Source organism: Caenorhabditis remanei, chromosome III (genome assembly GCF_010183535.1).
Source record: "Caenorhabditis remanei strain PX506 chromosome III, whole genome shotgun sequence".
Taxonomy (NCBI): domain Eukaryota; kingdom Metazoa; phylum Nematoda; class Chromadorea; order Rhabditida; family Rhabditidae; genus Caenorhabditis; species Caenorhabditis remanei.
Window position 1 is genome coordinate 5,371,042 of NC_071330.1, and position 22,955 is coordinate 5,393,996.

General features: G+C 36.5%; 5 protein-coding genes across 5 annotated transcripts; 2 read left to right on the forward strand and 3 right to left on the reverse strand.

The window, feature by feature from the left end:
- Positions 1 to 3,141: 3,141 nt before the first annotated feature.
- GCK72_009208 (uncharacterized protein) lies at positions 3,142 to 8,660 on the forward strand (the record flags this gene model as incomplete). The annotated part of the gene is made up of 9 exons (XM_053727264.1): positions 3,142 to 3,199; positions 3,995 to 4,054; positions 4,104 to 4,184; positions 4,235 to 4,303; positions 4,656 to 4,724; positions 4,770 to 4,895; positions 4,946 to 6,965; positions 7,514 to 7,731; positions 8,212 to 8,660. 9 exons carry the CDS (start codon positions 3,142 to 3,144, stop codon positions 8,658 to 8,660), a joined length of 3,150 nt encoding a protein of 1,049 aa, XP_053586841.1.
- A 912-nt stretch (positions 8,661 to 9,572) lies between these two features.
- On the reverse strand, positions 9,573 to 11,314 carry GCK72_009209 (uncharacterized protein; the record flags this gene model as incomplete). The annotated part of the gene is made up of 4 exons (XM_053727265.1): positions 9,573 to 9,674; positions 9,995 to 10,117; positions 10,674 to 10,787; positions 11,222 to 11,314. The coding sequence occupies 4 exons, from the start codon at positions 11,312 to 11,314 to the stop codon at positions 9,573 to 9,575; spliced, it is 432 nt and encodes a 143-aa protein (XP_053586842.1).
- Positions 11,315 to 11,957: 643 nt separating this feature from the next.
- Positions 11,958 to 13,785, reverse strand: GCK72_009210 (uncharacterized protein; the record flags this gene model as incomplete). Its single annotated transcript, XM_053727266.1, has 3 exons — positions 11,958 to 12,022; positions 12,212 to 12,443; positions 13,573 to 13,785. 3 exons carry the CDS (start codon positions 13,783 to 13,785, stop codon positions 11,958 to 11,960), a joined length of 510 nt encoding a protein of 169 aa, XP_053586843.1.
- Positions 13,786 to 14,195: 410 nt separating this feature from the next.
- GCK72_009211 (uncharacterized protein) lies at positions 14,196 to 15,701 on the reverse strand (the record flags this gene model as incomplete). Its single annotated transcript, XM_003095779.2, has 2 exons — positions 14,196 to 14,485; positions 15,416 to 15,701. 2 exons carry the CDS (start codon positions 15,699 to 15,701, stop codon positions 14,196 to 14,198), a joined length of 576 nt encoding a protein of 191 aa, XP_003095827.2.
- Positions 15,702 to 21,134: 5,433 nt separating this feature from the next.
- Positions 21,135 to 22,179, forward strand: GCK72_009212 (uncharacterized protein; the record flags this gene model as incomplete). The annotated part of the gene is made up of 2 exons (XM_003095764.2): positions 21,135 to 21,214; positions 21,288 to 22,179. The coding sequence occupies 2 exons, from the start codon at positions 21,135 to 21,137 to the stop codon at positions 22,177 to 22,179; spliced, it is 972 nt and encodes a 323-aa protein (XP_003095812.2).
- Positions 22,180 to 22,955: the final 776 nt, after the last annotated feature.

Genomic DNA, 22,955 nt, shown 5'->3' on the forward strand with positions numbered 1-22,955 from the left:
GTCATATCTTTAGTTTATAAAGCGGTATTAAATGGCATTACTAGTAATTGAAAGTTTGACGTGTTCGTTAAGTGATTTCCGACTTCCGGGTGGAAATTTATGCATTTTTCAGCTACACGGTCATTGTAATTTTAATTGCCTCCTTCCTCGTTGTTTTGTCATTTTGTGTTCTATTGGTTCTCTGTGGCATTTTCAATCAATGCTATATAAAGTTCAAAAACCGAAAAGAGGAAAACTGAGTTTTTGGGTAATGGTTTTTCTTCAGTTTACATGTTTTTTTACTCACTTATAAGAGCCTCGAGCTCTTGAAAAGAATGAATGAATTTTAAAAGAAAACAACTATTTTTTCAGAAGACTCGACAATCTGGTATTATTGAAGTTATTGAAGATATCGTCTTTTTTTTAATTATGTATATCAAATTTAACTATCTCTGAAATAAATTTTTTACAAAAAAACTTTGTGACTTGACAATTCGAACAAGGAGGTCTTGAACTTACTGTAACAACGTAGTTGCGGATTTAAGGACTAAGGCTCTGAGTCTTATGAATACAGAAACTCTTTAGTGTGGCTCCGCTTTCCTGAATGAAGGAAACAAAATCATAATGAAGTAGAGAAAAAGTTATTTTTTCATTAACATGATCAGCATAAATCGATTTTATTATAAATAAACAGATCACTAGAAGGATAATAACGAATTGTTCTTTTTTGAATACTCTGATTTCGCTCACTACACAGTCTCCCAGACTCCGAGAAAGAACTGCAAGGAAATTTTTGATCTACCCTCATGAAACGAAAAATTTGAGAAATTAGCAGGTCTAGAACATTATTTCTATAATTTTTAGCGTGAAGCTTAAAGTCAAAATTAAGAAATTTTCAGTTTTAGAATTATTCTGAGAGCATTATCCACCCATTCAATCCAAAAAATCCTGGTTTCAGATATTATTTCAAGTCGAAAAGGCAATTTTTCATTTTGATTTCGGACGGTTTTTTAATTTGTTCATTAGTTTTCGAGAAATCGATCAAATTCCGAATTTATTTCAATTTTTTGTTATTTTCTCAAAAACTAATGAGCAAATTGAAAAACCGTCCTACAGAAATGTGTAAAAATCTCCGGAGCACCTTTTGAGCAATCAATCGTTGGATAATGTTGAGAAAAGAACTAATCTAGTAGATGTTTCAGAAATCAAAATGAAAAATTGCCTTTTCGAATTGAAAAAGTATAAGAAACCAGGATTTTTTAGATTGAATGGGTGGATAATGCACTCAGAATAATTCTAAAACTGAAATTTTCTTACTTCTGACCTTGAGCTTTACGATAAAAATTAAAGTAATAACGCTTTAGACCTGCTAATTTCTCAAATTTTTCGTTTCATGGGGGTAGATCAAAAATTTCCTTACAGTTCTTTCTCGGAGTCTGGGAGACTGTGCATTATGGAATGGTAATGAGTCGCAGTGGAGTTGTGACCTATATCATTGGAAAACTCTGAAGTTTGGACATAGTGCCAGCCAAGAAGCATGACCCCTGAATTTCTATCCCAATCGTCTTGATATATCTTCTGGGGTCTTCAAGTTTACCACCGTGTCTCCATAAGTCGTTTCAGAATCTTCACAGAGTTTTTCTTGGTTGTCATGCGGAGTTTAGTCAGATTTTGTTTGGAGTTGTGAAAACCGACCTGGAATCAAGTATATAAGAATTGTGTAGCGAGTTTACTGTAGCCTGATAACTACAGTAACCCAAAAGATGGGTTTCAAACGTTTCTTTTCATTTTCCGCTGTAAATGATAGGAACCACTCGTACTAAACATTGTCAACTACAAACTCTTTGAGTCAGTTTATGATCGATTTCATCCCAAAACATGATGACATTATCTCAATTTCATCAAGATTTTTCTTGCTCTACTGAGCCAAATTTTTTTAAACGAGACAAATCTGCCCTGAAGCCATGCATTTAGTCTTTTTCAGATTACTTTCATCGTATACACAACTTGAACTCCGTCCAATTTGCATCCTTGAATCGAGTGCTTCTTTACCAATTGGTAGTCCAATTGGCGTCGAAGGCGCGCCAACAACCGAATAACCTGTTTTTCAATAATTAGAGACCGAACTTTGAAGATTTTGATTGAAACGCGTCGAAGGCAAGCCTGACACGAAGTCAACACGATTACGTTAAAATTTACGTTGTGTAATAGCGCTCTGTTGATATTTTATAGTTTTCGGTTAAAACGCGTCAAAGGCGCGACCGAACTTCTCTACGACAAAACTGCCGGTTTCTTGAATTTCTAAATTTCTTGTTTAAAACGCGCCAAAGATGAAGGAATGATAAAGAAAGTGCAACAAAAAAAGAGTATATTTCGACCACATAAAATAGTTTTCCGAGAAGAAAAAAATTATAAAAATCGACTGAAAATTGCAATTTCTTGGTGGTCCTAGGGATATTTCGCGGCTGAAAATGTGACTTTTTTGTGGTTCCAGGTTATGATAAGTTTGTTTCCGGGGGGTCATTATGGATTTGAAATCGATTGGCATTCACAGATTTTTGATATCTCTTCTTGTTCTCCAGAACTCCCAAAATTGAGAGGGCCCTAAAGATATTTCGCGCGGTAGATGTATAACACACTCTCAAAGTTAGACATTTTCAACTGAAAACGGTCAAACTTGTATATGTTATAGTATCAGGTACTATAAGCAGCTCACCACGCTTACACTATCAGATTTTTACAGTTTTTGGCCTATTTTCTCTAATTTCCTTTTTTTTCGATGAATTATTATGAAAAACAGCAAAACTAGGTAAAAAAAAACTATGAATATCTGAGTCGGCGCGAGAAAAAAACTCTGCGTCTCTTGCCGATACTCTCTCGTTTGCGGTGGGGCGCAGTTGTAATAAAAACGCTCGACTAATATGTTATTTGGAATTTCTTCTTAAAAAGAGTTTTACAATTAGAGATGAAAATCGGCGTGACCGCCTATCTTGCAAAAACAATAACACGAAGTATTTATTCTGTGACATTTGGAGCAGAGGTCGGCCTCAAATTGGCACGTCAATTTCCTTTGATTTTCTAAAATAAAATTATTCTCTTCAATCGAGACGTCATTCAACGACCATCAGCGCCCTCTGCTGACTACCAAGCACTCTAACCACGATGCGTATCAAGCTACTTTTTCTCTTCTTCATGGGATTAGCGATGGCTAGTAGTAGAGGTCAGTTCACAGTGGGTACTTGCTATCGAGGTTGAGCTAGAGCACGATATGGGAAACGATACCTATGCAAACACGCTCTAAAATTTTAGCTTAAAAAAGTCCGCATTTAGTGGTGGTTAGCATTTCAATCTATTTTCCTACAGGAATTTTCAGGATACGTGAAAATGTTAAATTTCCACTTTTTTTTCTCATTAGACCATTTTTGTAGCGTTTGCTATATCGTGCTCGAGTTCGATAGAGTACGAGTGTCACATACATACCGTGCAGTATGATATACAATTCGGCCGATTCAGTGGAATTTACCAACTTTGAGAAGGTGTTACGGTGTCACTAATTGTCCCACAAAGTAAAATATGTATAATCCAAACAGAACAAAAATAGAGATCCATTTTTGTAGTTGACAACTTTTCTGTACGGGCACTCCCTAGCAAGTTACATATTGACAAAGTATTTTCTCGCTCAAATCGTCCCATTTCAGTGCTAAATAGTGTGATTATTGAGCCCTTCCCTTAAAATGACCATAACTCTCTAGGGAGTGTCCGTACAAAAAAGTTGCCAACTAGAGAAATGAAGCTCTACCTTTGTTATGTATGGTTTATACATAATTAACTTTGTGGGGACAATCAGCAATACCATAATACCCTCTCAAAGTTGGTCATTTTCAACTGAAAAACGAAAAATTGTATATCTTACTGCACGGTACTGTAACTATAGGCGACCCAAAATGTGTCAAATGGATACGAATTTTTTGAAATTTACAACGCAACAAAACAAACTATTTCCAATTATTTCCAGATACTGCATCATCTTCTCTCCCAAAATCCACCATCAAGAAGTTTGATTCAGTTACTGACCGTAAGCCTTTGTTAAATGATTGCCTGAACCTCATCTGGATAACTTGCAGATGCTGATTACGTATCAATTGACCCCCACTATTCACCTCTAACGAAACAAATCCCAAATAAAATCAAGGGATTCGCTGAAGGTAAACTTTGAAAAGCTAAGCTCCGAAGTTTCAAATTATCTTTATTCCAGATGGAGGATCATCTCGTCTCTCCACTGACATCATTAATCGATACAGATCTTTCAAAGAATCTGCTGACAGTAAGTTCTTCTTTTCATCTTCCAAGTATATATTCAGTTTTTGCCCTCGACGCCTGGTATTCGAAAAAAACAAGGTCAAGTTTTGGGAAAATAGACAATTATTGCCTTTTTAACACGCGAAAATTTCAAAAAATTCAAATTTTCGAGTGCCAAAAAGGTATTTTGACAATGTCCAGAAATTTGACCTTGTTTTTCTCGAATACCAGTTCTCGAGGGCAAAAACAGAATATATATTTGAAATCAGCGTTTTCTCAGCTTTCCAATGGTATAGGCCACGTCCCATAACTCCATGGTTAGCTGGAGGCCTTCCCTAGTAAGCTACATTCCGAAAAATGTATTATTTTTATTCCAGATGTCGGACCATCTCGTCTCTCCACTGACATCATCAATCAATACAGATCTTTCAAAGATTCTGCTGACAGTGAGTTGTTCTTATCATCTTCCTCCACAAATTGTTCATTTTCAGCCACTAACCATCAAACTGACCGTAATCATCCACCACCAACTCTCCATGAAAACATGCCCTCCAGAAGAAAGAGATCCATCTCCGCCTATTCATCTGCTCTATTCAGATTAAGAAGATCATCCAACGGTATGTCTTACAGTTTCAGCCTACATCCTCTGAAATCATTCTTTTTTCAGATGTCACCTTCTCCACTCTCCAATCCCGTATTGCCGCCCTCGCTCGTGTTGTGACTGGAGTGTCGTTGTACAATGGACTAGTTGACAAATCCATTTCTTCTGACCAAGCCATCACTGAACTGATGAATCTTGGATCAATCCAGCTGAAGGATTTGGAAACTTTTGACAACAAAAAAGTCGAAGCGTTTGTGAAGAACTTGAAGGAAGTCAGCAGCAAAATGGGTACACAATCGGTTACGTTGGAGAAACAAATTGTGGACCTTTATACGATGAAAAATGTGTGGAATGGCTCGAAAAACTTTGAAACTATTCCGGACGAGGCCAGTTTCAAAGGTTTGCAATATTTGGAGAATCTGGATTTGACAGTTTTGGAAAACTTCAAAGTTGGAACCGACTCCCAGAAGTCATTGGAAACTCTTACAAATGCTGCCAAAGCTGTGGTGGATGCTATTGAAAAGGGGAATGCTTTGAAGACTTTGAAACAGATGACTCCATTTCATCAGTTTACGCAATTAGTGGAACATTACTCAAACTCGAAACCAGGTGATATCCAGCTTTTGACGCCTGCAAATACTGCACCATTGAAGACAAACCTAAAGATGCTTCAAGGATTCAGCAGCAAAACTGAAGTGTTATCGACATTGAGTCGAATTGCATCGTCTGGAATGGAGGCTTCAACTGATAGAATGCACACATCAGGTTTTATCAATGGACACCGTGATCTAAACCAACTCGTAAAAGACGTTGGAAATGCATGGTTACAAAATTCTCTGGGAACATTTGATTTGAAAGAGGGATTATCGGTTTTTACTGGCTTAGCAGAAAAAATGAGTGCATTGGATGAAAAGTGGAACAGCGCAAGAACAAAGACAGTAAGAAGATCACTCCAAACTGCCAAAAACTTGGAGTACAGTTCAAACTTGGTCAAGTATAATCCTGATTCATTGGACACTGCATTCCAGTCGTTTCAAAAATTTCCAGCAGTTTTACAACTTCTGACAAATAATTTGAAAGGCTTAAGCAAGGATTTTATAAAACTTCTCAAAGTGGTCGAAATAGTGTATTCCATTTCTCGATCGAAAAGCTTGGAGAGTTCAAAAACTCACCTGTTACTACTAAAAAATGGGGAGAAAGTTAAAGATGTCGTAGGTCGAATTATGCAGCAGTCCTCCTTCTATGCTAGTGTTTCTACCCATCCCAAAATCATAGAATACAAGGAATTCTTTGATTTTTTGAAGACTTTAAACGAGGACTTTACCAGTCTTTCTGCGGCCACTCAGTTTGTGATCGACTTACGAAATCTCAAAGATGAACAGTCTTTCGAGACTGACATTACGACTGCTTCATCTGCTGTTTCTGGTTCTTCCAAGCACATCTCAACGATTCGATCAAAGATTGAGGAGATCACGAAATCAGAAACTGGAAAGAAGTTGGTTGAATTCAAAGAGTTGGTAAAGTTCTCAAAACCACTTGGAGATTCTTCAGAAGCTTTGTCAAGAGTTCAGAAGGTGTTGGAGAAGAAGAAAGCGTTGTTGGACTTTGTGGAAAATGGACATTTGGTGGAGGAGGCTGTTGAACTAATTCCTGCGCCTATGGACCAATTCGAAGTGAGAAAAGATTGGGCTGGATTCGATGAATTGAGTTCGAAAATCCTAGATCAGTTGGACAAGATTCAGAAATGGATTGATGGTTTGGTGAAGTCAGAAGACCTGGACTCGTATGGCTCTACTCTGGAGAAGTTATCTGGATTGGGAGATGTGGATTTGGAGATGAATCGGAGACTGGCGGCTGTCGATTTTCTTCAGCAACAGATTATTCGGTTCAACCTTCAAAGCCCAAAAATTGTGAAATTCAAGGAGACGATCAGCCCATTGGAGTCGTTGAATCTTGAATTCTCGAAATTCGATGCATCCCTATCAACGATGTCTTCAACCCTGACTGGACTCAAAAACGTTGGTGGAAAAGCGGTGAACAGTACCACAATGGCTGCAGGTCTGATTGGAGAAAAGGAAGAATCTGAGTGAGTTTTCAGCAAGTCGGTTGTATTTTGGGTTACTGTATTTAGGGCTGTGCTAAAAAACTTTTCCGAAAAATGTTAAAACTGAGAGAAAAAAAAGAGTTGCTCGGAGGCAAAATCTTGATTTTGTATGAAAAATGTAATTACTTCAAAAAAAGACTCCCAGAAACCTGTTCTTGAGTACAAAATTTTAACAAAAATTTCACGAAAAATCACTATTCTTGTAACTTAATTTTTAAAAATTTGACCAGAAACCACTATATTTTTTTGAATGGTTTTTTTGAAAACTATCTGATCATTTTTCGTCCGAGTTTTTCTTCGAAAAGTTTATTAGCTCAGCACGGTTCTTACAACTGTGCTCCACCGAAATGCTCTTGAAAAATGTATCTTTTTCTCTGAGTCTCTCTATTTCGTACACTATTTTCTTCGGTTTCGGAAGAGCACGGTTGTAAAAAGCGTATCGTGCTAATAGTCCGAAAATCTTTCGCACAGCCCTGATTGCAACTCAAAACATTTCCAGAATTATAGATTTTCATGTCAAACTTTTACAGTAACTTCTGGTATATTGTTATCGCTACTAGCATTGTTGTTGTGGTTATTGCGATCGTTTTAGCGGTTGGTATAATATATTGTGGATGGTTCAAAGAATGTCGCAATAAGATGAAGGGCAAACGAAAACCAAAAAATAAAACAACACCTTCTGTTACACCGGTCACTCCAAATACAGATACTGGCAAAACGATGAGGACGACACCAATTCAAAAAGATGGTAAGATATATTTCCAGACTTGTCGAAAATCATACTCATTTTTAACTGAATTCTTTGAAACGTTTCGAAAATTTAGTGTAAAAGTGCTTGAATTATCATACGTATTCACCAATTGATCGAATTAAAAAAATTTTGTCAAAATCTATACTTTTTTCAAAAAATAAAAATTCATACTTGCAAATTTACGGCCCGGCCCGGCCCGAAGGCCCGGCTTCAAAAAAGGTCCCTATTTTTTGTGAAATTTTACATTAAAAATTTCAATTTTTTGATGCATAACTAGCTTTTGATTGAATTCTGAAGTATAGTCAAAAATTCGACATTTTTGGGAAAAAATTCAAATTTTTCAGCCCGGCCCGGCCCGTTGCAAGTATGTAAAATTTCAAAATGGGCGGAGAATATTTTTGATTTCGGCCCGACCCGACCCGGCCCGTAACATGTCTTTATATTTCTGAATTCTCTATTGTCAGTCCACTTTTTCAGATAAAAAAGTTGTGAAACCGCCATCAACTGGAAAGTCGAAAGTAGCTTCATCTGTAGCTAAACCAGCAGGAAATAACAAATCTCGACAAGATAATAAGAATAAGAATGATCAGAAAAATCAGAAAAACCAGAAGAATCAGAAGGATCAGAAGAACCAGAAGAACCAGAATACTCAGAAACGTGTTCCCTCATCATCAAAAAAGAACCAATCTGGACGAGGTAATAACAGTAATCGGAATAATCAGAATGATGAGGCACCAGTAGCTCCACCAGCAGGAAGCAACCGAACACAACGAAATAATCAGAATGCACGAGAAATCGTAACTGTCCAACCAGGAAATTTATCGGCAGAAGAGTTCTCAGCAAAAAATAAATCGAGTTACATGGAGAGCCAAAGTGATGATGACACCCTCCGTTGTGTTAAGTCAATCACAAATGATTGGTGTTGATTGTGTTAACTCGTTTGTTTTGTCTTATTAAAGAATGAATTTGTTTTTTGTTGTGGTTTTATTCTCTTCGTCCTCTTAAAAAAAATAAAACTTTTGTAAATTTATTCATTTGAGAAAAACTCGATATCATGCTAAATTTTGAAAACTAGGGAAGTTTTCTGGTCAAACTTCAATGAGTTGTGCCTTCTGCATTGAAAACAAATTATTACTCGAAAAGATACAAGAAAATTAGCTTAAGATTTGAAACATGAGTTCAAACAGAGCTCAAACAGAATAAACAGATTCATTCAGTTATGCAAATACTGTACCATGCAATTAGGTATACAATTATGATATTTTTAGTTGAAAATGACCAACTTTGATATTGTGTCACGGTAATATTTATTGTCCCAACATGTTGATTTTTAATGAATCATACAGATCAAAAGTAGAGCTTCATTTTTGTAGTTGACAATTTTTTTGTACGGACACTCCCTAGAGAGTTATGGTTATTTAAAGGGGACAGCTCAAAATTGCACTGAAATGGGTCGATTTGAGGGAGAAATTACTTTGTCGATATGTAACTTGCTAGGGAATGCTCGTACAAAAAAGTTGTCAACTACAAAATGGAGTTCTACTTGTGATCTCTATAATTCATTTAAAATCTACTTGATGGGACAATCAGAATTACCATGACACACTCTCAAACTTGGAGAATTTCAACTGACAACGACCAAAGTCCATAACTTTTTGACCGGTACTATGTATAGATTCCTCATTTCTTACAGACCCCCCTCTGAAATCAGGTAGAGCGCCATTCTTTCTTTCTTTTCAAATTACTCATAAGAATTGAATTCTGACACGTTTGGCCCTCTTTTGAGAAGCAAGGCCACTGAATTTCTATCCGGATAGTCTATACATCTTCTGACGTTTTCAAGTCTTCCATCGTGTCTCCATAAGTCGTTTCAGAATCTTCACGGAGTTTTTCTTGGTTGTGATGTAGAGTTTAGTCAGATTCGGGTTGTGAAAACCGACCTGGAATCAAAACTACAGGAATTTCATAAGTAATTTATTGTGGTTTGATAGCTACAGTAATCCAAAACGGTGATTCAAAACTTCCATTTCTAGATGGTACCTGTCCATACACAGTCGGTACAAAAACCATTTCAACTACAAAAAAAGAGATCTCGGTTTGATCTACCAGAAAAACTTTCTGATTGAAACAGTTGTTTTCATTCGAATCATCATGAAATTATCTCTGAATTAGCTCTAAAATCCTAATCATAAAATGTTTCAAGACCTGATTTTTCACTCCTTGCTTTCCTAGTCCATCCTATAAAGAAAACATAACAAACCTGTCCTGAAGCCATTCCTTTCGTCTTTTTCAAATTACTCTTCATCGTATACACAACTTGAACTTCATCCAATTTGCATCCCTGAATTGAGTGTTTCTTTACCAATTGGCAGCAGTCTTCTAGCTGGAAATCGTACATTTTTCAAGATGAGAGGTTGTGTATAAGTTTTTGTGTTTGATGTGTCTGAATGGTCAGAAACCAACAAAAACAATTTGAAACGCTCAGATTGACATTGTTGAAGAATCTGTGAATCTATCTTGGTAATGTCCAAAAATCAGCTCTTTTTTCGAAAAGTTGATTGGATTTTTTTCCAATAAACGTTGCTTAAATTATCGCTGGAAACTGAGTAAAAGGTTATAAATATAGTCAGAACATGAACAAATTTTCAGATAGATTTTGAAAAACCGTTCGAAAAATTTAGGAAATTTCTACTGAAATTTCCAAAATTAGTAGATTTTGTTCCTGAATTTTTTCTAATTTTGTACTTAAAAACAGGCTTCTGGGGGTCTGTCCTTGAAATACTTACAGTTTTCATACAAATTCTCGACGTTTGCCTCCGAAAATCTCATTTTTTCAGACAATTTTCTTGAATTTTTTTCGCTTTTTTTGGTCAACATTTTTCGAAACAGTTTTTTTACGATGTCCATCTGTGTGTAGGGATTTTTTATTTCAGACTCACCAACTCCTCCGGAATCGTCTCCATCGTCATTCCACGTGGCATCTGAAGATATACATGAGCAGAAGACATTCCGTCGACGTGGAACCACAAGTCATCTGAATTCTCCTTTCCTTCCTACAAATCCCTCTAATATATTGTTGAAATAAATAAGCTCCGACGATAACACAGGGTCTCATATGAATTAAAATTGTTTTCCCGCGAAACCGAAAGTCTAGTGAAGCGCATCTGCACACGACTTGGCAGGTTGCCAATTGAGTCGCTGCTCAGCTAAATTTCTTGCTTATAACGTGGACGAACGATAGGGAGTTAAATTTTTCGAATAAAGCTCACTTTTCGTCCATTTTTCTCGCAGTTTTTCGGTTAAACCTCGCCCAAAATGTCGAATTCATCAAAAATAGTAAAAAAAAACAAATTTTCAACACACCAAAAAATGTTTTGAATAATTTTTTTGAATTACGCGCAAATTTTACGCACTAATTTTTTGGAGCGCAGTTGCTTCATATGGACTTTCTATGACCCTGTGATAACGGCACCACCAAAATACGTACCTCCTTTAACAATTTCTCATTTTCCTCCTGATGTTGTCCCATATAAATCAGTGCCGGTGGGCTAACTGTAGTGGAAATGAAACAGAACACCATTTTCATCTCTTTTTCTGTAGAAAAAACATACTTGCAAATTTTCGGCCCAGCTACAAGAAAAGGTACCTAATTTTTCACGAATTTTTTTGAAATTTTACATTAAAAAGTTCAATTTTTGGTCCATAAATAGTTTTTGATTGAATTCTGACGTATTGTCAAAAATTCGACGGACCGTAAAAATTGTCATGGCCAGGCCTGGTCCGTTGCAAGTATGGAAAAAATGGATAAATTCTTGGGAAAATGAAAAAAAAACTGAGAAAACCGCCAATTTCTGTGCATTTTCCTCTCCTCTCTTTCGTTCTTGCGCAATTAGTCTCCGCCCACTTTTCTCTCCGCTGCAATATTTCGCAATAGGGAGAAAAGAGAGTGACGAATTTTGAGAAGGAGAAAAAGTAAAATGTTGAAATTCGAAAAATTTTCAAAAAAATTTTCAGAAAAAATTTCTGAAATTCCAGATGTTCGGACACTTCTGTCTGTGTTCTTGAAAGTCCATACATCCTTTTTTCTAAATTTTTTCCTTCATAATCAGACAAACAAAACTTCAATAAAAATAAACTTTTGAACTATCCTAAAACAAAAAACACTGAAAATTTCAGTCTGAAATACAAAAAAAGGGTGGAAAAATCAACAATTAAAGAAATTCTCATTGCTCGACTGCCTTCGCCGTCACACTCTTGATTCGGAGCACTGTCGCCTCGTCGCTTTTCCCTGAAAAATTGAAAAATCGATATTTCCGGATGTTTGTCTGTGTGGTCAGATTTCCAGATAAAACTATAATTATACTAAAATTAGCAAAATTGTGCGGCAAAACTGCAAAAAATAGGCGGAGCAAATTGAAAAAGGACTTCTCTGTCTGTCTGTCTGTCCGTTAGCCCATCCAGATGTCCTCAAACTCACAATTCAGAAATTTTGTCTGATGATGATTGAGATGAACATATTTCAATTCAGGATTCGTCGTCTTCTTCTCAACAACCACCGCATCCACTGATACGGTGTTCGAATCCAAAAGTGGCCGTCCGAAAAGTGAGAAATTCGCTCCGCCCACCATCAACACTTTCTCCAATTTGATTTCATCGCCGACGTTTAGAGGCAGATTCCCTTCCAGATTGATCAGATCACCGTCGCTTACCTGGAATAATGAGAATGGGTGATGGAAATTGGAAGTTCTCTGATCAAGAATTTCTTAGGCCATAGGATTTAAGCAATGGCAATTTGGCACGAATTCAAAAAATTAATAATTATTTGAAAATTTTATTTAAAGTGCACACTGAAAAGAACTTCAAGAAACGTGAAGCCGATTTTTTCAAGTTTTAATTCAATTATTTTATTTTTTGCACTGAAAATCCACTATTTTTAGGTTTTCAGACGTCGCAATGGATAAAAAAAAGTGTCCCATCCATCAGAATTGTAGAAAATAAAATTATGAGCCAGAAAACGTGAACTTTAAGATTAAATTGACTTTTTTGATACAGAAAATTGAGATTTTCAGCCATTTCATCCAATATTTCATTTTCTGAAAATTGTAACTGTTTCAGAGCATCCTCAATAAACATTATGTGCAACTTTTGTTCGAAAATGTTTTCTGCCAAAAAAGTTATACTCATTTTTCTGAAAATCGGTTTTTCTGCATTAAAAAAGTCAGTTTATTCTTAAATTTAATTTTCTAAAATTCTGATGGATCGGACCGTTTTTTTTCATCGATTGTGACGTCTAAAAACCTGAAAATACGGTTTTCAGTGCAAAAAAATAACAGTGGAAGACTGATTTTAGCGAGTTTTATTCGTTTTTTTGTTGCGTAGAACGATTATTTTTCTCATACTTGTCAAATCACGGGCCGGGCCCTCTGAAAATTTCAGGGCCCGGGCCGGCCCGCAGGGCCCGCAGCAAGCTTTTTTTTCAATATTTTGACGGGCCGGCCCGGGCCAGCCCGGGCCGGGCCGGGCCGGGCCGGAAGATTTTTTTAGCGGGCCCGGCCCGTGACAAGTATGATTTTTCTAATTTTGTCAAATTTTGGCTCGGATTCAAAACATTTTATTATGCAGTTTTTGGCCGAACTCTAAAACGTAGTCAAAAAAGAGCTTTTTCATTCAGAAACTCAAATTTCAAAAATATGAAATTTGTGCTGAAAACCTGGCCACGCCCATTTTTTCCAGAATTTTCTTGAAAATTGCTTTGAGAGCAGAGTTCATTGTGCGCCACAATTGCAAAACTGGGCATGGCTATATCCAAAATCTAAATTTTCTTCAAATTTCTCTCACCTTCCACTGTCTTCCATTCACATAAACGACTGCAAACAATCTCTGTCGTTGATTCTCGGCGACTTCTTCTGAAATCGACTTGAACACCTCCTTCTGAATCCGATCCGTATCGATGACTTGAGCTTCTGATGACGTGGAAACAGATGACGTGACGAGAGGAGAAGAACGACGGAGGAGGGATTGAGAGACGATAAGGAGGCGGCGGGAGAGCATCTGGAATCGTGGGGATTCTAGAAAAATTTTTGGTTAAAAAAACATTTAAAAAGTATGAAAATAGAGCTCAAAACAAGCGAATAAATCGGAAGAAAAAGTAAAAATAACCGTTTTTTAAGTATAAATAACAGAAAAGTAACCGGAAATAGTAACAAAATGAACATAAATTATTTTAAATCTTAAAAATCAAAAAACTTCAAAAAAATTATTGTTTTTTCCCGGAAAAACAGGGAAAAATCTTAAATTTTCGGATTTTTAAAAACTTTAAAAAGTATGAAAATAGAGCTGAAAACTCCGATATTGGGCAGAAATCTTGAGGAAAAATAGAAAAATAGCCGTTTTTTACGAGTAAATAACAGAGAGAGAAGCAACCGGAAATAACAACAAAATTAACAAAATTAAGCCAAAAATTATCGTTTTTTGCCGGAAAAACATGACGAATCGAGTCCCAACTCCTCATTTTGCATTTCGGCAGCCAATTGTTTGAATACTTCTCTCTCCTCTGGCGTCAAAGTATTCAGAAGTTGATCGACGTCATCTGATAATCCACACGTCATCATCCGTCTCTCGATCTCTCCATCATCCAATTCGTAGTCGTCAATCGTCCCTTCGATTGTCTTTTTCATCGCTTCGTCTTCTCGTTTCTGCCATTCATTCATCTCTTCTTCCGTCTCGTCGTCAGAATCCAGTGGTTCCCCTTCTGGAATAACGGAATAATTGATGGGTTTCGGATGGGGATCTTAGAGCTCGTCAAAGGTGCGACAGACGACAGTCCGTTTTTTTTTTGAAATTTCATCCATTTTCAAGCCAAATGATCACTTATGGGGAAATTCGATTCAGAATCAATTTGATACTAGCCTCCTCTGATTTGGAGACCACTTTCAGTCAAATATTTGCAATAATTGCTCAATTTCAGATATAGACTCATAGACTCAAATTTTCAGATTTTTCAGAACTTTGCAAAAAAGTCAAAGATGCAACACCCTACTTTCTACTATTTCTACTATTTCAGACCGTTTTGAGTCATTTTCCAACAAGAATCTGCTAATTTCAGGTAATATCGAGATGTAGATGATTTCCACCTAAAAATGACGTTTTTTGGTCGAAAAATGTCGAAACGAATTGATTTTAGATGGATTTTCAGCAATTTTGGCACTTTTTCAAAAGACTTTGCTGCAAAACTGACAATTTCAGCCTATTTTCATGTTTTTTGTTCGAAAAATGTGAATTTTTAGTAAATTTCCACCTATTTTCCAGCTAATTCGGTCAATTTTTCGCCGTCAACCTATTCTTTGTTTTCGACTGAAAGTTTTTCCAAATTTCTGTATGTATGTGTGTCCGGATGTCCAAAATGTGTGTTTACTTCAGTTTTTTGTGATTCTAACCGATTTCTGTTGTATTTTTCTTGCAAAAAAAGTCTGAAAGTCATTTTTTGTAAACTTGTAAAATTTCGGCCCGGCTTCAAGAAAATATACCTATTTTTGACCTGATTTTTTGAATTTTTCAAAGATTTTATATTTAAAAAATCCAATTTATCGATGTATAACTAGCGTTTTGGGATATTTTTTTCAAATTTCTCCAAATTTCTGTCAAAATCATCAATTTTTGACAGTTTTTCTCTATTTATTACCCTCAATTCCACTCCAATCTCCGTCCAAAAACTTTTGCATTTTCTCTCGATACTCTTCTCCCTTGTGACTCATATCCGCCTGTTTTCCAGATAATTCTCTTTTGACTTGTTCTTGATAAAACGTCTCCGAACATTCCGAATGTTTCTCGTTTCGATAGCATTTAATCGTACAGTAGAGGAGAGAGCAACGTGGACATTTATACGGTTCTCGTTTCTCGATTCCACAAATTCCACACGATTGGAAACGAGTTGATGAGGTGGATGGGTTTGTAGTCGTGGTGGACATCTGGAAATCGAGAGATACATATAGAAAAATATCAATTTTAAACGGAAAATTTCAAATTTTCGAGTGAAAAAGTTTTTTTAACGAGAAAACATGTAAAAATCAATTTTTAGGAAACACATTTATAGAAAAAGGTCGAAACATATAAATTTTTAAAATTCCGATTAAATTTCCGTTTAAAAACGAGAATTTTCAAATTTTCTAATGAAAAAAGTTTCTTTTTCAACGAGAAAACCAATAAAAATTGATTTTTATGTGAAAAATTCATAGCAGAAACCAATTTTTCAACTTTAAAACATGGTTTCAAGGCTTTTAAAATGAATTCTGCTCAAAATTGCTTCATATTGGCACAAATCTGTAAACGTTAACCAATTTCTGGGTTTTTGTGTCCTAAATTCATAAAAATGCTCAAAAATATTACATTTTCGATTTGAAACATTGAAAATAAAAAACGGTTCTTCAACAAAAATGATATATTTCAACAACAACAGAAACAAATGAATAAATGGTCTGAAATTGATAAAAAATGGGAGAAATTATGAATGAAATTCAGAGATGACAAATTTTTCAATTTAAATCAAGGAAAAAATCAACAAAATTCAACAAAAAACATACGAAAAAGAAGAAATTCTATGCGAAAAAGGAAAATTTTTTGGAATGGAAGAGAAAAAATGAAGATGGCCGTACTTTTGCACAGCGCATTGAAAACTAGGCCACGGTGATTTTGTGACAAAAATCGCGAAAAGTGGGGAAATTGAGGTTAAAAACACTGAAAAAGGTAAAAAAAAAGAGAGTTTTAGAGTGAAAAATAGACATTTTGAAGAGAAAATAGTGGTTTTCAGATGAAAAAGTGAAATTTTTAGCTCAAAAATCAGAATTCCATATTTTTTCCAACAATAACAAATTATCGATAAATAATATTAGAAAATTCCTAATCGCTATCTTCTTCCTCCTCGTCTTCTCCAGATTCCTCTTCTTCCTCATCGTCTTCTCCAGATTCCTCTTCTTCCTCATCGTCTTCTCCAGATTCCTCTTCTTCCTCATCGTCTTCTCCAGATTCCTCTTCTTCCTCATCGTCTTCTCCAGATTCCTCTTCTTCCTCATCGTCTTCTCCAGATTCCTCTTCTTCCTCATCGTCGCCTTCTTCTTCCTCATCATCCACATCATCATCAGAATCAGAATCGTCATCCGAATCCTGACGTCTTCTCTTCTTCTTCTTCGTCTCACCATCATCATCAGAATCCACGTCATCTGAATCCTCTTTCTTCTCAACCATTCCATCAAAGAATCCCTCAACTTTTCTCTTTTTCTTCGATTTCGCGTCTTGAGCTCTCAGAATTGGAATCTCGTCGACGATAGCCGCCATTTCCCATTTCTTGATTGAAGACGAGAATGAGATCATCGTGTAAACTGTCGATTTGTCACCGGAGATCTGGAAGAATATTGAATGAAAATGAAGTTGTGAGGAGGCTGGCGCGCGTTTGGCGCGTATGAGAGGTAGATATTATCACGGCAAGCTTCTCACAACTGCGCTCTATTGAAACCGAAGAAAATTGTGCATGAAATTGAGAGACGCAGAGAAAAAGAGACAGTTTTCAAGGGGATTTCGGTGGAGCGCAGTTGTAAGAACTGTGCTGAGCTGGTAGATAAAGCTGGGAATTGGGATATGCAGACATCCGGACACACAGATTGATCTCAAGAAATCTAATGTTTGGCCGAAAATCTCAGTTTTGTGCTGGGAAATCCGGTGAGATCAAGGACTGTCAGAGACACCGACAGTTTCCAAAAAGATCGGAGAAAATCAGAACATTTTGGATTCATTTCAGCGTTTTCAGATAAAAATTTGTGATCCAAAATGTTACGCACGGTTTTTTTTCGACTATCCGAAAAACTCGAAAAATTTTTTCGCACAGCCCTTATTGAATAGACAAAAATCTATTTAAAAAGTGAAAGTGTATAAATGGAGCAATTTTCAAACGAGAATTCAGTCTTTGGACATCCGAATAGACAGATTTACGGACAGACTTCCGAAGTAAGAGATTCTCTGTGATCGGACATCTGGACGTACAGAATTTTTTTTTTGGTTTTTTGGGTCCAAATTTTCGGAGTTTCCGAAAAATTTTGCAAATTTCAACTGAAATTTTCAAAAATTAGATAACAAAAATAGTGATTTTTCGATTTTTCCTGAAATTTTGCAATGATTTTTTACTCAAAAACAGATTTTTTTTGGTCTTTTCTTGAAATACTTACAGTTTTCATACAAATTCTAAATGTTTGCCTCCGAAAAACTCATTTTTCAGACAGTTTTCTTGAAATTGTTTTCGGTTTTTCGGTCAAAAATTTTCGAAAAAAACACTTTTTCGAAAATTTCCCGTAACCTACAGTAATCGCATCGATACCATCATCCAAATCCTTCTCATCTCCATGACATCCGACGACTCCGAGTCGTTTCGACGGCATAACATTCAGTAGTCTCATCTTGTTACTCCCTTGACTCGTAATACCCAACAGTCCGTTTCGTAACTCGACAATTCCATTCACTCCCATCTCGAAACCACTTTCGATTCGTTCCAGAAGATTACCGTATTCATTGATATTAAACACTTCCACGTATCCATCCTCTCCTCCAACATACACGTATCGAGTCGTTCCACAAACGGCGAACAGCTCAGAGTGCATCAATTCACTTCGGACCTGCAAATACATTGGGGGAGTTTGGGATGGAAATTATAGAGTTTTGGAGGAAAATGTTAAAGTTTTGGTAATTCGAAATCTAACCGTCTGAAACGAAAGTTTTCCAGTAGATAATTGACTGTTTTTCGCTGAAATTTTGCTTTTTTTGAGGTAAAATATCGATATTTTCAGCGGATTCCTGGTCGAAAAATGCGTTTTTCCGTGAAAAATAGCGATTCTAGTGATTTTTCACACTAAAATCGCCTTTTCTGACTCTGAAATTCACGATTTTCACTCGGAATCTGGAAAGTTTTGTGTATATTTCATATTTTTCAATTGAAAAATCAAAGTTTCCATTGATTTTCAGCTAGAAAAGTGTAAAGAAAAGTGCACTTCGAATCTGCAAGAATAACGAGTTTCGGATCGAATTGAGAAGAGTTTTCACAGGTAATTATATAGTTTTGGTTAATTGAAATCTAGGAAGTAACCGTCTGAAACGAAAGTTTTCCAGTTGAAATTTCCCATTTTTTAGAGTAAAATTTCGAGTTTCTAATGCTAATATGGGCTCCGGGGGAAGTTTCGAAACCAACCGATTGGAAACCGAGACATTTGACAACCGGACGTTTCAAAACCATAACATTCCGACCCGGATTTGAACTGTTCAACTTTTTTCACTACAATTTTTTTTGCACATAAAATTTCTCTGGAAATTTTCTTTATTTTTTCTCAAGTATATTCCTCAATCTCGAATCTTTGAAACCTACAAAAAATCTTTCTTAAGAAGTTTTAATTTCGAAAAAAAATCGGAAAATTTTCGAAAAAATTGAACTTTTTTTTAGAACTTCCGGCCCGGCTCGTTGCAAGTCTCATTTTTTCAAGTACAGTGTCGAAATGACATGGTTTAAATATGGTTTCGAAACGTCAAAGTTGTCAAATGTCTCGGTTTCGAAACGTCCCAGAGCCTAAAATTGAGTTTCTGATAATTTGACTAGAAAAGAGGCGTGGCCTAGAAGTAGGCGGAGTTTCAGCAGTGTTCAAAGTCTGAATCCACAGAAATCAGCGTAATTACACATTCTGACTTCAACGTTTAGCATCTTTATAAACAATATGGGCGGCCACGCCGAATCTGTGGGCTCGCGTGGGCGGAGTCTCCTGTTACCTTAAACTTGGCCTTTCTCAGATCATAGGCTCCAAGTGTTCCATCGGAAGACGTCGCCAACAAATTCGATTTCACATCCACTTTCAAATCGTTAATCTCCTCACTCTGCTCCTTCCACTCACGAATCAACGGCACTTCGGCGTCGAGATTCCACGTTTTGACTTCTCCCGATTCGTCGGCTGTGGCGAGTTGTTGAGATTTGAGAGCAGTTGGTGGGAGAGTGCACAGAGTCATTGGAGACGTCGAGTGACATTTCAGAATGCAACGGAGTCTGGAAGAATGAGATTGGAGGACATCTGGATGGACAGACAGACAGATTCAAAATCCGGAATTCCGGAATTTCGGAATCCGGACAACTATGAGACATACCTCCTTCCAGTTTCCATATCAAAAACACATAGTGCTCGATTCTTTGTCACCGCATAAACTCTTCCTCTCGTCTCATCTAAATCCACTCCCCGGACACTTGTCTTCGTTTTGAATCTCCAAATTTCGTCGAATTCTTCTTCGAATTCAGTAACCTTCGTCGCCTTTGTTGTATCGTAGAAACGGACGGTTCCATCGACGAATCCGACGACGAGACGAGTCCCGTCAGTGTTCGTTTTGAGACAAGACGGGAAGACGTCCGTTTTGAATAGCATCTGGAAATGGCTTGGTGTACGAATGGAGAAAGAAATTTTGAAAAACAAGAATGGGAGTGGCCATTTGTCTTTTTTTTAAATTCATATATTTTTGTGTATCCTTCTATGTTTTCACCAAATTTCCTCACAATACACCTTTATATTCAGGTCCTCAAAAAAACGGTTTTTCCGAACGTGATTAGCCCGGCCCATAATCCAAGGGTACATCGAAAAAGGGTACATCGTGATCATAGGGTACATTGAATCAAAGGGTACATCGAAGAGCTGTGATCATGGGGTACATCCATAGGGTAATCAAAGGGAACATCGAGTCAGAATTTTCATAAAATTTCAAAAGTCTCAAAGTTTTCATCAATTTTTGGGTAAAGCTTTACAAATGGAGTTCAAGGAACATGTTGATTGCTTTTTTCAGAGGGATGATACACATATAAATTACTCCAACAACCATTTGCAAGATGATCATATTGAAGTTTCTATAATTGATTCAAACATCTTCTTAAATGCTAAATCTTATTATCCCTCTGAAAATAGCAGTAATGTGTTCCTCGAACTACGTCTGTAAAGCTTTCCTCAAAATTTGATGAAACCTCTGAGTCTGAAATTTTGTGGAAATTCCGACTCGATGTACCCTATGATAACCCTATGGATGTACCCCATGATCATAGGTCCTCGATGTACCCTAAGATTCACTGTAACCTTCGATTCAATGTACCATATGATCAAATTTTTCATAGATGTACCCTTTGATTATGGGCCTATCTGAGTTTCACAAATTTAGAAAACAATTTAAATAGAGGAATACAATGTTTCATCTATCGATCTGCTATGTCCACATTCCATTCACAATATGTCTTCAGAGGGCTGCAGAACCCTCTCGGAAACCAAACAATACGAGCCTACACCGTCGACTATTCTCTCCCACTCTCTGCTCCTTCGTCCATAAGAATCGATAATTTGTTTCGAATGGAGCAAACTTTTCCGCTATTTCGACTACCCGAGAATGCCATCTTAGAAGTGATCAAATATTGGTGGATTAATCCATTGTGAGTTTATCACATCAATTTTTTTCAAATTAATTGATTTTTGGGTTTTCTGTGAAAACTTCAATGTTTTCAGGTTCGAGTTCTCTCTAATCTCAACGAAAACTAAGAATATTGTGGCGTCATTAGGGATAGAAGCAGATGATGTTCGTATCGTCATTTCTCGGGATGTTAAAATAACTGTTTCCTGGAGATACATCGTTTTGAGTCTCAGGTTTTATAAACATTCGGTTGATGCACGGATTCATTTGAACCCAAATCAACCTATTCCTGCTTATTTTGCCAATTATTATAACTGGACAATTCAATCATCGTCTCCATTCAGTTTCAACAATTGGTTGGATCACATTAAGACTGTATTCTGTTATCATAAACCACCTAATGTGGCTTTCTTGCCGGGAAATGAGCGATTTGAAATAGAATCGTTGAAAAATACGTTTAAAAATGTCAACCAGCTTGTTTTAACTGAGCATCACAATGAGTTTCGGAATAGGGAACTTTTGGAAATTTTCAAAAATGCCAACGAATTAAGTCTAGCAAGAAATCCATTTGAAGAAGCTTGTGAAGTTCAAAAAATCTTCATTCAAAACTCCAATGATCTCGGATTTTTTGACGATGTCTCACTTGATGATATGTTATTGGTTAACAGTGAGAGAGTCGCATTCTCCCGTCCAATATCTCAAAAACAGTTCAATCAATTTCTTAAACATTGGATCCATGGATCTAATCCAAGACTGCAATACATGGTTCTATCAATCGCTAAAATTGATTTTGTCAGCGGAGAAGTTGATTTGAAAGGAATCGAATGCATGGAAATGAATGAATGGTCGATGGAAGAAATTCGTCAAAAACACGAAATTCCCGATTTCGATATGGTTCAGATCAGACGGAAAGATGGGACAACTGCAGTGATTGCGACCAAGGAAAGTAGTACTTCTATTTCTGTTCGTTTTTATGTTTCCTACTAATTGCAATATTATGAATTCAATTTTTTTTTGTGCAAGGAACGCTCGCCCCGCCCCCTTGCGGCGGCCACGTCTATTTCTTGCGGGCAGTGTTCAGAAATTGAACTTTGCACAGAAACATTTGAATTCATAATACCCTATAAAAGCCATATCCAAAAATTTTTCAACTTTTTCCATAATGAATCTCTAACATTGATAATTGATAATTCATTCTTTTTTCAGCAGTATATAGCAATAAGAATTCTTAATATTTGATCTCGCTCACTAACATGAGAATATTCTATCGTAAACCGGATTAGAAATCAAGAAATTCCGATTCTGACAAAATTTAATTGTTTGCACTTTTGATTTTACTTCGGAAATAAAAATTTGAAAAAAATCCCGGAAGTCGGAAGTAGTTCTTTTTCGCAAATATTCGAAAACTCCAAGAGAAAAATCATAAAATTTGCGAAAATCAGAAGAAATTATGTTTTTGGCAGAAGAAAAGCCTATTTTCTCTCCTTTTAGACCATTTTTCCATGTATTTCTGCAAAAATTACTCTTCCTAAATTCCGCAGTTATGGAATGACGGAAGTCGGAATTCCGCGCAACTCTGTTGTGGGCTATTCACCTCCGAAAAAAGTTGTTTCCCTCGATTCATTTTCCGGAAAAAGTTGTTTCCCGGACGTGAATAGTCCCATAAAAATAAAGGATTCGGGTGCGGAAAATAGAAATGAGAGGTTGAAAAACATTAATCAGTCCTGAACATCGAATTTGATAAATTAATATTTTTGGAGATT